The 12984-nt window shown below is 40.4% G+C and overlaps 1 protein-coding gene across 1 annotated transcript in view; it reads left to right on the forward strand.

The window, feature by feature from the left end:
* DDX10 (DEAD-box helicase 10) overlaps window positions 1–12984 on the forward strand; it is a 504153-nt gene that overhangs the window by 61916 nt on the left and 429253 nt on the right. The window contains exons 10-11 of the mRNA XM_019524793.1: window positions 9947–10048; window positions 12057–12144. Coding sequence (XP_019380338.1) covers window positions 9947–10048; window positions 12057–12144 — 190 coding nt within the window. The remainder of the gene's footprint in view (window positions 1–9946; window positions 10049–12056; window positions 12145–12984) is intronic.

Here is a 12984-nt window from a genome sequence, read left to right on the forward strand (position 1 = left end):
CAGGTGGTAGGGAGTTATTCTGCTTGGAGCACAGGGCTGCATATGGGTGGGATTGACAATGGGAGCTGGCACCCTGCTTAGGGGGTGTCACAGGTTCACTTGCAAGTTGCAGATTGCTGGAATATAGTGACCTATTGAAGTTAGTATGTTTGGGGATGACCCTTGCCTGAAAGGAAAGAACTTTGCAATACCATGAAGACATGTGACACTTGCTACACTGTTGAACATGTCTGCCTACATTTTAATGGTGCTGAGTAAGGATTAAGTTAAACTTGCAACACTAGACTAGACTATCTTTCTCTGGAATAACTTTATTTCAGACTTCCTCAAAAGTAACTATATTGGATAGGATTTCCTCTGAACTAAATTGTGTGCATTGTGTGTCTGCTCTACTTTTGTTCCAGATTAAATTTTAATCTACATTTCATATGATTCTTGAAGTCTATCACAGTAAAGGAGAACAATTAAGGCTGGGCCGGCAACTTTCATTGTGATACTTCCCAACTTGAGTGCTTGATCTTGTAACATCAGTGTTCTTTTAATGTATATATATTTTTCTGTGTTTGTAGTACCTACATGATATGATTTCTAGAACATGTATTTATGCAATAAATGTAACAAACTTCTGTAGTAGAATTCCACGGGATCCCTGGTTTTGATGGATGCACCCTAGTCCATAGAAATTCAGATTAAGACCACAAGGGATTTTGCCCTGTTGGGGTATGTGTTGTGTACACAAATTTTTATTTAATTTAACTTACTTCAGACTCTTACTCTGAGATAAAGAGAAATCATATCACCAACACTAAGCTATAAATAAGAAGCTAGATGGATAATAAAACTATTAAGTCTCAATTTAAGTTTCAGTGTTGGACTGGGATTAAATTATCAAATTAATACTGAAGATAATCGGTCCATATACAAATTCTAAGATAGGTGTTCATTTGATTATAAATCCCAGCTAAATAACTTTTCTCAAGTCAGTCAGATCTATAATTTGAATCTTGTTAAGTTGCTTAATACTTGAAACCAAATTATTTAATGTCTGAACCTCAACCTCAGAGCCAATTATAATTTTCCTTTTAGACCTGAGTCCTAATATGTTGGCAAACTATTTCCTCCCCCCTCACAATCTGTCACAGAGATATTATAATAAAAACTTTAACAAAAATGCCCTTTACAAATTTAATAACTTAGCTACCCAAAATTGCAGATGCCAGCCTCTGTTCCCTCTCCACTGTCAAACAGAGATCGCAGTAGGTCTTTGTGAAAATGTTTAGCACTGCTTGAAGCGAGACAACTTTTCTTTCTGTGATGCCTTATTCCCATGGGTTCTATGGACATTCACACACTTTCACAGAGCTACATTTTCACTCTGTAAAATTAAAAAAATAATAAAGCTGGGGCATCATTAAAACAAGACAGAAGGTTCAAAACAAACGTTCAGAAACAAAGGTTCAAAAATAGGAAAAGGAGGAAAAATAGGGTACTGTAAAATGATTGTAGTATTTTGCAGGAAGGGGGCAGAATCACAGACTTCAGCTTGTGCATTCTTCCCATAGAATTGGAGCTGGGCTGCAGGCAGGGATCCAGATAGTGCTGTTCTGTTGGCATTGAGCTTCTCTCTGTAGCTGGCTTCCCTTGCATGCATGGTGAGAGTGGTCAAGGTGTAAGTAGCTTGCCTAATGTTATGAATTCCTTTCCACAGGGTGATCAGTTGTGGAGTTCCTGGGACATCCATCTAATCTCAATGGCTGTTTGATGTGGAAGGTCCTATTTTTTTTAGCTGTATTCTTGCTGCTTAAGGTTTACAAATTTGAGGGCTGTGTTTTATAGTACTTCCTTCCTAAGGCCCTGGGCTTACCTTTTGAGGGATTTGCCTTGGTTCAGTAAAGTTCGAGTTATATCATTTTTAACAAGAGTCTATTTGGAAATGTTTTTACTGCAAGTAATTGGTTTTCCAGATATTTGATGTTTTCTATATTGTGGAAGGACTATGACCTTCAAGAATACAGGGTGAGGGGAAAAAGCATAAAACCACCTGAGAAATGAATTTTTTTTCACTGCCTCTATAGTATGGTTCTGTTGGGTACTGTAAATGGATGGTGGCCCAGTTCCATGGTTGAAATACATGCACAACTGCTTTTGAATATGGGTAGAGCACACCAGGTCACATCTAAGCTACAAGATGGAATTTTGTCTTTATTATGCTGTAGTTGCTCCATAGCTGTATTGTGGGAGGAGCGCTTAGAATGAAAGGGCACTGGATGGCTGGGGGAACTGGTAAGATTGCTAAGAAGTTCAGTTGAAAATTACTTTTTCCTTCACTATTCCTGTTTTTTGTGTTGGTTAAGAAGAAATACCTTAATATTTGGGTAAAAGCTAACCCCTTTAACTCATCTAGACAGCAGTTTGGCTTGGGTAAGGACGTAAAAAGTAGCAGTTAAAGATTGAATGAAGAATGCAGTTCATTCTCTCCTGTAGAAGAATGTTACTGGTAACCTGCAGAAAACTCTTTAAAAGTTGGGGTTGTGGGTTTTGTTTTGTTATGTTTTGATATATAAAGGTCTAAAGTTTTTCCTTGCTATTATTATTATTACTTTTATGTTTTTATTTATTAACACAATTACATATAAAAACATACTAAATGAACAGCATAATAAAGGCATGTTTTGTGCTGTGCCCTATGATCAACTACACCGGGGTGTCAAAGATCAGTCCTGGATCCAGCCTGCAGAGCCATATCATCCATATCATCATCCAGCCCCTGGTGCTGCCTGTGGGTCTCAAAGTGACCCACAAGCATCATACCAAATGAGCCAAATGGCTGTGTGCGGAGTGTGCTTCAGCTCATGTCCCATCTCTGGGGCCTTGCAGTACACAATGGCTACTCTACAAATCCAGGATACAAATGTACACAGCACCTGCTTGGCAATGTGGGGCTGCTGGTCTTTGGGTCCAGACTGGCCCCATGCCACTCATTTGGCCTGTGGGAGTAGATTAGTTTGACACTCCTATCTACACAAATGTTTCAGTGACTCCCCTCAAGGTTGGGAGGTTTTGCTCAGGAGAACAGGACTGTCTCATGCTGTCGTCTTTATTTTTCAACAGAGTAGCATCTCCATGGCCCCTGACAGATGCTGTTTTAATCATGCCAGGGGGCTTTGTCATGAGATGGACACATTGTGTGATGAGTATGGCTTAATGTTCAAAGGCCATATTGTCCAGAGAGGGTGGGGAAAAATGGAGAACTGGCATTGTCCTGTTCCCAGTAGGGAGAAGGAGGTGGACAGCATGCTTAGTTCCTTTTGCAGGCAGCTGTAGGTTATGTTTGACTGTCCAGGTTGCTGCCATGGGACCCTGGTAGGAAGCGGGAAGCAATGGCGTAATGTACCTTAGGATGCCAGAGTACTTGACCAAACCCTATGTCTGCCTTGCCACGTTTTCAAATTTAAGTGTAATGCTAACCAAGCACAAAGGTGTTCTGCATTTAATGTGGAGGGGGCTGGAAGCAGGCATTTAACGAGTAACATCTTTGAGCCTGGGTCACCATTTTTTATCGTTGGATAAATTGCCTTGATTTGTGGCATGTTATGTTTTATTGTACATTTAAGGGGTTGATTGCATGATAAATATAACATCTTCTAGGGGACCATCTTGTAAGATAGCTATGGACTTTTTTCTTTTGTGTTAGGTAGTTTTTTCCTTGCTCAGCAAGGTTGCCCATTTTTGTTCTCTGGCTATCACAATGACAGGTACTGAGATTAGGTGGCTGCATAGACAGTTGTAGTAATTCATGACTGGAAACTTATTTCAAGAAGGAAAATTTTGGATGAAACGGGGCGCGACAGGCCAGTTACTGTACTGTACAATTGTTTTCTTCCTCGGCTGTAGGTCAGAAGGTTTTATCTTCTATTTGTTCGCCTTCAACTAGAAATGTCAGGAATGCTCTTGTGTGGCTTTGGTGGTGGACTTTAGAGGAATGGGCACTGCTGTCATCAGTACCTTTCATAAAAGTCGGAAGACATTCTTTTCTAAGTGTGTGGTATTTATTAGCTTGAATCAGAACAGAGTTATAAATCCTGTAGGTAGTGGGCACATTTACATGTGCATTAGTGTGCTGTTGTTACAGCTCATTAAGTTTAGTACCTCTACTATGAGGCACTAATTAAATATACAGTAGCGCCAGCGCGCGGTCTATTTGTGACTCCTAATGTGCAAGTAGACTAATTCTGCTGTAAATTAGCATGTTGGCATGGCTTTTGCCATGATGCCCTAATGTGCAGTAGAATTAGTCTACTGCATATTAAGCACCTTGTGTAGACTTGCCCAGCCTGACTAAAAAACCTTTCCCGTCTGAAGTGTGCCGGCTTTTAGGCTCTTGGGGTATCATTTTGTTACCTAGTTGTTTGCTAGATTGTCCTCCAGGATTGACAATATTTTGTCAATTTTTAGTAAGAAAAAAGCTTTTCTTGGAAAACTTTTTTGGCTACCTTTCATTGTATCACTAACGCCCCTTAAAACAAATAGAAGGCCCAAGCCCAAGTTTTCCTTCTTACACAGTGACTTTTAAGAACATAGTGACTTTGCAGTCACCAGCAGTCTTCTGTTAATGTGTGTCCTTGCTGCTTGAAGAGAAAATCGTTAATCTCTTCTCTTCATGTTTTGTCTAAATAAAGTTTGTTTGTTTGTTTGTTTGTTTGTTTGTTTGTTTTTTACTGTGGATGTGTAGTCTTTGCAGTGAAACCATCATGAAGACTCTAAGCAGATGCAAACTCTTCCAGATGGTGCTTAGGATCATTTGTTTTTCAGTTTACCCAAGTCTGTGACTGTTCATTTTCATGTTTAGCACTGAGGAAGAGCAGCATTAATGTTTTCCTGTCTGTGTTTTTTAACACTTAATTGAATCATATGTTTGGGTGCCTTGGTAGCTGGAGTCAAACTCTAAATATTGCATACACAAGAACTACTGATATGGGTCATTCTCACCTTTCAAAAACCAATAGAAATGTATTGTGTGTGTGCCTAAGTTTAAGATGGTTTCCTGTTTTTTATTATTATTAAAACGAGTGATTGAAATTTAGCAATAGTCATCACATAGCTCTTATGTGAATGTCTCAGGTCATCTGAAAAAAAACATTATTTATCATACAGCATGTCATTTAAAGTGTGGAATTCCTCATCATTAGATGTTGTGGAAGCTGACAGATTGAAAAAGGTGTTGGACAAATTCCTGTAGGAAAGGGGTATCAGTAGCTATTGAGCATGGGAATTAAGGATACAGACTCTGAATTAGAACTTTCTAGACTCTAAATGCTGGAGGCTGCAAGTAAGAGAGGAACAGTGGAAAAAGTCCTGGTCATTCTTAGTCTATTCTCTCATTCTGCATCCACTCTGCCAATGTGACAAACAGGGTGGATTTGATTTAAATCAAATTAATTTAAATCATGATTTAAATTACTGGTCAGGAAGCCTTGATTTAATATTTTTTACAAAAAAAGTGCATTCTTGTTGTTTGATATAACTGTAATATATATTATCCACAACTCTGAGATAGATGTAGGTTTTATTTTTAGAAGGTGCAGACTGTACATTTTAAAGCAGTGATTTATTTTGATATCTTTTCAGATTAATTTTGCAGCTATATCAGAAAACTGAATTATGATTTTGGTTATTTTATTTACCAAAGTAACTTGAAGCAGATGCTTGTGAAGTCATTGGGAGTTGATTCCAATTCACTAGATTAAACATGGATATTTAGGGGATATTTTTGCCACGCTGTATTAGGAGGACATCAAAGGACATCAAATGAGCACTGCAGCCATATGTTATTAGCTTGGGACTTTCTTCTAGATTTCTTATCTTAGATTGCTTCTCTCTTTTACGGCCTGGCAAGCCTGCTGCCATGTTAGGCTTTCCCTTCAATCACACCATTCTCTCATTAGATCTCAAAGCAATGGAGAGGCTATACTCAGAAACTTATCCCTCAAGGCTTCTGGAATATTTTGCTCAAAATATTTCCCTTTTGTTTCTGCTGCCCTTTTCTCTTTGCATTTATCTCCAGACTCTTCCTCCTTGCCCAGATCTACTCCACCCCAACAATCCTGTATTCATTTAACTTCTTGAAACTTTGCACTTTTAGAGAGAGGTAAGGGCTAGACTCTGTGTACACAAATTTGCAGAGAGACAAGAAGGCTGATGGGTAGGTAATCAGGTCTATTCTCTCATCTGTCTATATACTGCTGTTAACAAGGATGCATCTCTGGAGAGACAAATCCACAGTTTGACAGCTGAAACTAAGCATCACTGAGATGCTTAATGGGATCTTCTAGACTGAGCACTGAGTCCCATCGGGTAGAGTGGTTTTCTTTAATCTTTACTAATCTGTAGACTAGCCTCTGGAAACCCCATAAGATTGGGCTTCTAATATAGTCCATGGCCTGTTGTGACCTATTTTATAAAACTTCTTTAAAAAGGTAATATGAATATATTTTCTCAAATAGTATATAATTAGAAGTTATAATCCCTATTACATGATGATATCTTTGAGCTTTAACTTAGTTTTAATTTAAAGATATCTTTATATAGGCTTTTTAAAAGCATCCTAACAAAAATAAAAAAATACGATTAATTAAAAAAATCTGATTTAAGTAAAAAATCTGACTCTTCAAAAAAAATAAAAAAAAAAAATAAAAAATAAAAATCGTTGATTTTTATCCACCCTGGTGACAAGATACTGGGCAAGACGTACCTATAGTCTGACCCAATAAATGGCAGTTCTGATTCCCCCTCCCCACCTCTCGGTTGCTATGGGCCTAACGCCATTCCCTCACATGGTGCAGTGCACCTGGCCCCGTTTTCCTCCACCCCCCCTCCCGGTATGCCACCATCACCGCCTCCATAGGAGGGGGGTGGCGAAAAGCTTCCCCACCATCCCTTTTGTCCCCTTTGGGCAGTACCCCATGCCACTACCGCCACCAGGGAGCAGGGCCACCCCCTCCCCAGCCCTGCTGTCATGGTGGCACTTCACCATGCCGCTGCCTCTTGTCCTGAATGCTCTTAGAGCACTTTGATTGGCTGTCAACCAGTCAGAGTGTGAATAAAGTGTTATGGACAGACAGACTAAGGCTTTTATATATGTGTGTGTGTATGGCTGTTATACATGTAGCTCTGTTTACTTAAAGACTTTTTGTGTATTTGGTCTATTTAATGTGATTGTTTCTTAACTTTCATAACTCTTTCCTGCCTAAAGGCTTTATACAATTTAATGTAAATTTTGCAATAATTACAGCCCTTATAGAAAGCAAACAAGCATTAAACTTGGTCTCTAAGTTTTCCATGCTTTTAAAAATCTGTTGTATACTTTTTTTTTTTGGAATGGCAGTTTATTCAGCGTACAGTGGGTGTGCATGTGTGTGTGTAAGAGAGAAAGAGCATGAGCTCTGAGCTGGGGTGGTCCATGTGCACCTCCAAGCCTGGGAGCTCCCAGCTGATGCTTTCTTCAGCTATGGCAGTACCCCATGCACCCCTAGGACTGGGAGCCCCATAATTTGAGCAGGTTTCTAGCTGCCAAGGTGCTTCATGCACCCCCTGGCTGGAACACCGCAATGTTTCATGCAGTTCTGTGGCTGGCAGACCACAGCTATTATCGTAGTCACATCAGCTGTGGTCTCCCAGCCACAGGACTGCATGAAGCACCCCTGCAACTGTGACCGCTGGCAGCTGAGGGGGCTCCCAGCTGTGGGAGCTTGCTTCTTGCCAATCTACGGGGAGCCTGGTGTTGGGCTTCTCTCAGGCTGGCGATTTAAGGCATGATAGGGTCTGATTTTTCTGATCCCTCAATCATGCTTCCTGCTTTGCATGTGTGGCATGTCAGGAAGTGTGGTTTCGTGGATTGTGTGTTAAATCCCATTGTGCCTTTATCTGTGCTTGTAGAGGGGCCCTTAGCAATTCTACTTTGTTGACACCCCATAAGATGATTGATTTTCCTCTCAACTGTTTTTTGAGATCTACCTGATTTTTAATCCTATGTTTTTTTTCTGTTATAAGTGACTGTTTTTCTCAGGTACCATATAGGATAATGTCAGACAGTTTACAGAGGTCTCTTTCTTTTCACCAGTTACTTTTATCAAGTCAGACTTGTTATCTCATTAATTTTGCATGAACTTATTGATTGGCGTTAATTATGAAACCATCCGTTGACCCCTCACTGACTAATTTGGAGTTTATATTAGGCTACCTTGTCTACATTTCTCTTTGCCATCTCTTTGTTACCCTGGCTGCACCTAGTTCCAGCCATATTTCAGCTTCTAGACCCATGATTTTCATAAATTTATTATAAGATGCTCTTGGTATGTCTGAGGATGTCTGTCTGTACCCAGCAGGCCTCACATTAAATGCCTGCCTTGCTCAAGCCTGCTTTGACACTTCTTAATTCACCCTCACAATTTCTTTTTGGTCACTAATGTATTACAGGTCTGGGTGAAAGACAGAATCATTGTCTAACTACTAGAAGCACCTCTGGATTAGAACTGAATGGGATCACTTCCCAACATCTGGAAATCAGTTGCTTTTCTGTCTGGTGCTGCCTACTCTTTTTTGCCATGAGCTGTGCTATCTCTTATCTCATGTTCTGTTGCCATTAACTTGTGTCTGGAGCAATTTGCTCCAAGCACTGGCTGTGCCAGTTTTGCTACTTGCTCAGAAATATTGCTCTTTTTCCTCCATCATTACCAGAGCTCTCCTTAATACAATCTTCCCTTTTTCTTGCTTGAGATAGAAACACATACTTCTCCTGGCTTTCCACAGAGGTTTGAGTTGTCATATATACTCTTCTGCTCTCATTTACTGTCCTTTTTTTTCCCCCCGCCTCCGGGGTGGTTTTGGAGCATAGGGGGGAGACTTTAAAAGGAAACAAATTTATATAGGGGTCCTGGAAAAGGGGATATTTTGGGAGAGGAAAGTGAATAGGACTGGAATAGAGACCTAGTTTAGTAAGCTTGATGGGTAAAAGAAAGAGGAGTGAGAGTAAGTTAGGGAGACCAAGAAGAGTATAAAGTATAGGAGTTTGGAGCCTTGCATCAACCGTAAAACTGAATGCTTGCAGAACACCTATTAATATACTGAAGGGTAAATCGCAGAGCCAGTTTTCTTAACATTTTGTTTGAACGTACTAATCGACGTGTGGGTCTGCTGGGTGTGCAACTTTGAACTTGCCAAGCAGCAAGAGCTGATTAGTTTGGCTTGGTTTTGGCTGCCATGGTGCCCATACCAACAATTAGCTGATTGTTAGCATGGGATAGGACATGCCATGTGTTCAATTTAAAGTACCATACAAGCAAGCCATAAAGATGTTTCACGTATATATTGTGTGGAACATTTTCATGGCTCGTTTACAATTTTATGGTTTCATAAATTGGTTTAAATTGCACCATAAATGTAATATCTGCCAGAGCCCTGTAATATGCACCATATTTTCTTGCATGAAAGTTATACTTTTTTGCAAAAAATGAGTTGCTGGAAACTGAGGTACAAATTGCAAGTGAAGAAATATGTTAGTAGCCTCTGCAGGGGGAAAGCAAAAGATAGTAGTGCAGCTACACACAGGGAGTAAGTAGTACAGCGAAAATACTAAGCTTCCTAGCTCTTGCTATTTAGTTATTTACAGCTATTTACCAATATTTTCAAGTAAAGATTTTCTTTCTTCCATTCTGCCTTTCAAAAACAAGGTGCGTATCTTATTTGGGAATATGTTGTATTTAAGAAAATACAGTGTGTGTATGTTTGTGAAACTATATATGCTATAGTTTAACTATATCTATGTATAAAGCTATGTATCTATATAAAAATAGATATAGATATACAGTTAGAAATCTGTAACCAAAATAACCCTTGCTTTCTCTCTTTCTCTCTCTCTCTCTCTCTCTCTCTCTCTCTCTCTCATCAGGTACAAAGAAGGTGGTGAAGCTTTGTTAGTACTGCTTCCCTCAGAAGAAAAAGGCATGGTTCAACAACTGTCACAAAGAAGAGTGCCTATAAATGAGATAAAGTACGTTTAACACATTTATTTTTGTCCAAATATTACAATTAGACAACAATTCCTATTTTTACCCTATTTTTGTAATCTGATGTTTGTAAGTGGTTAAATTCACCAAGATATAGCAGCTTCCACATTTTCCTTTTAGTGGCATCTATTTTATACCTTCATGAATACAAATCAAATTGTGTTGGTATTTATGCTTGCACAATTCTGGACCTCCCATTTACTCATCTTTTCATTAAAATGAGTAGAAATAGCTTTTGGCTGCGCTACAGCCTCCCACTACCCAGATCTGACATAATGTGAAAATTAAAAGCATGACTAAATAAAGCTCAGAAATCTTTATAAATTAGAAGACTCTTTGTTATTAAGAAAATATCATGAGGGGCCCTGAAATTTATAAAACACAATTGTTAGTCATAATAGAGGAAATTCTTAGTACTTTTTGCACAGGAATTGTATCTTGTTGCCCAGATAAATCTCTTGGTATAGTGGATAAGTTGGACTTAGATTGCAAGTTCCTTGGAGCAGGAGCTGATGTTTGTGCAGTGCTGTCTAAACAGATAATGTACAATTTTAGAATGTGGATCTAAAAACCTGTTAAGAAATAGCAGAGGTTATCAGACCATTTTCCCCCCCCCCCAATGTTGGATGCATCTACACATGCAATTAATATGATGCAATAAACTTTGGCACAGCTTGCGCTGGAGTCAGCTGTTCCCTGGTGCAGTGTTTACACATATGCGTGGGACTGTATCACGCTGAGTCTGAGCAGAGGAGCCCTGAGCTGGCAGAAGGTCTGGGGGGCCAGCCCCAGGCTCCAAATAGTGGATCTGGGTGGCGGAGGGGCTGGCCCTGGGGTGGGTCGGGGCAAGCGCTGCCACGGCTCCCTCTGGCGCTGCACTGAGCTCCTGCCTCTACGTCAGCCAGGCATGGAGTGCTGCATGAGGAGGAGGAGGGCAGAGCCAGGAGGCAGGCAGAGAGCGAGTGCCAGGGATGGGGAGGGAGTCAGTGGCGGCATCTTCTCCACTGGAGGCAGCCATGGCAGCGCTTGGAGTGTGCATGGTGCAGCAGGGGGAAGGATTCCCCAGGCACTGCGTGCTTCCAGCTTCTTCACTGAACAGTGGTGGGGGGAACAGGGGGTGGCTGTGGGGTCTGACAGGGAGCCCCATTAGTTTTTGCAGATTTCACCATTCGCAGGGATCTCTAGAATATATCCCCTGCGAATGGAGAGGGTCTCTTGCATATCTAACTCTGTTATTTGGTAGCCTGAATTTGTACAGATGATTGATACAAGCAAGTGAGCATAAGAGGTAAATGGAAAAGAATTCAGGTGATTGAATTATTAATACCTGAAGGAAAACATATAAGCAAAGCAATTTGCAGGGAGCTGGCATTTTTTTTTTTTTACTAAGTATAATGGAATTTGCTATAACAGGACAGTTAAAACTTATTCCATTAGGTCTAGATACTGGGGAACTTTCACGTCATTTAATATCAACTTCCTTTATTTTATTCATCTTTGAAGATATACTCTAGATATGAGAAATACTTGATTTCTGTACCTCTGTGGTAATTTGCCTTTGAAAAAAACTTAAGATCATCTTAAGATAGTCTGTTTAAATCTACCTTAACATAAAGTATTACAACAGTATGCTGTACTTTTCTCTTTTGATTTCATTTTCACCATTTTAATATTAATTTTCATTTTATCTTGGAAAAAAATCTTTTCTTTTCCTGACACAGGCTGTTTTATAGATGAAAGATCTGAGCTTCTGTTTGCTTTTGCAGTATCTTCATTTGAAAAAAATGGTCTTCAACGTCAGTCTAACCTCCTACAGAGTAGCAATAGCCTTATGCACTTTTAAATAATTTAGAGGAAAATGAAAAATGTACTCTTGGGAACTCTAGAGGCTTCTTAATACAGCTGAAGGCAAAACTATTTTATTATTATCATCATCATCATCATTATCATTATTTCTTTCTTTCTTTCTTTCTTTCTTTCTTTGTTAATCAGGATCAACCCTGAAAAACTTGTAGATGTCCAAAAGAAGGTACAGGCATTTTTAGCTCAAGATCAAGAGTTAAAAGAGAGGGCTCAAAGGGTAAGTGATCTGTAACCCATCCTTTGGAGATGTGTTTGTTTAATAGAACCCCTCCCATAATTAGCTTGCCAGTTATTGTTGATGCACATATTTAAATGCCTACAACTTGACTGTTTTTAGTTTAAAAAGGCCTATTTGTCCCTAGGGAAATGGTGAACCTTGTTATGGAAAGTACTAGCAAATTGCCTTAAAGAATGACAGGGGGTGGGGAGGAATGGAACTCCGTGTCCACCCCCTACTCATCCAGGCCCGTTCCTCTCCCCCTCCTTCCATTTGGGGTTTGGCCTCACTTGGCCCCCCCCTTCCCAGCCGCATTGTGCCTGGGCCTCTCCTTCCCTCCCTCCCTCTGCTGTGTTGGGCCCAGGCCCACTGCTCCCCCTTCCCCTGCCTTACAGCTGCTTGGGGTCTGGGACCACTCCACCCACTGTTGCTGCTGCTTCCAGGGAGCGGGGTTCAGGGCAGGGTGACCCCCTGGTCTGTCTCTGCTGTCATGGCAGTGCTCTGTCGCTGCCTCTTGTCCGGAGCGCTCTTGGAGCACTCTGATCAGGTTGTGAATAAAGCATTATGGACAGACAGACTAAGGCCTTTTATAATGGAAAAAGCCTTTTGGAAGATAGCCAATGTGGTCCCCATCTTTAAAAAAGGGAGGAGGGAGGACCTGGGCAACTATAGGCCTGTCAGTCTTGCCTCAATCCTAGGGAAACTCTTTGAGAAGATCATCATGGAGCACATCTGCTATGGGCCAGCCTCAGGGATGATGCTCAAGGGCAACCAGCACAGTTTTATTAGGGGCAGGTCATGTCAGACCAACCTGACTGCCTTTTATGATCAGGTCACAAA

This window comes from Gavialis gangeticus, unplaced genomic scaffold, assembly GCF_001723915.1.
Source record: "Gavialis gangeticus isolate Ggan-Ray unplaced genomic scaffold, GavGan_comp1, whole genome shotgun sequence".
Classification (NCBI taxonomy): domain Eukaryota; kingdom Metazoa; phylum Chordata; order Crocodylia; family Gavialidae; genus Gavialis; species Gavialis gangeticus.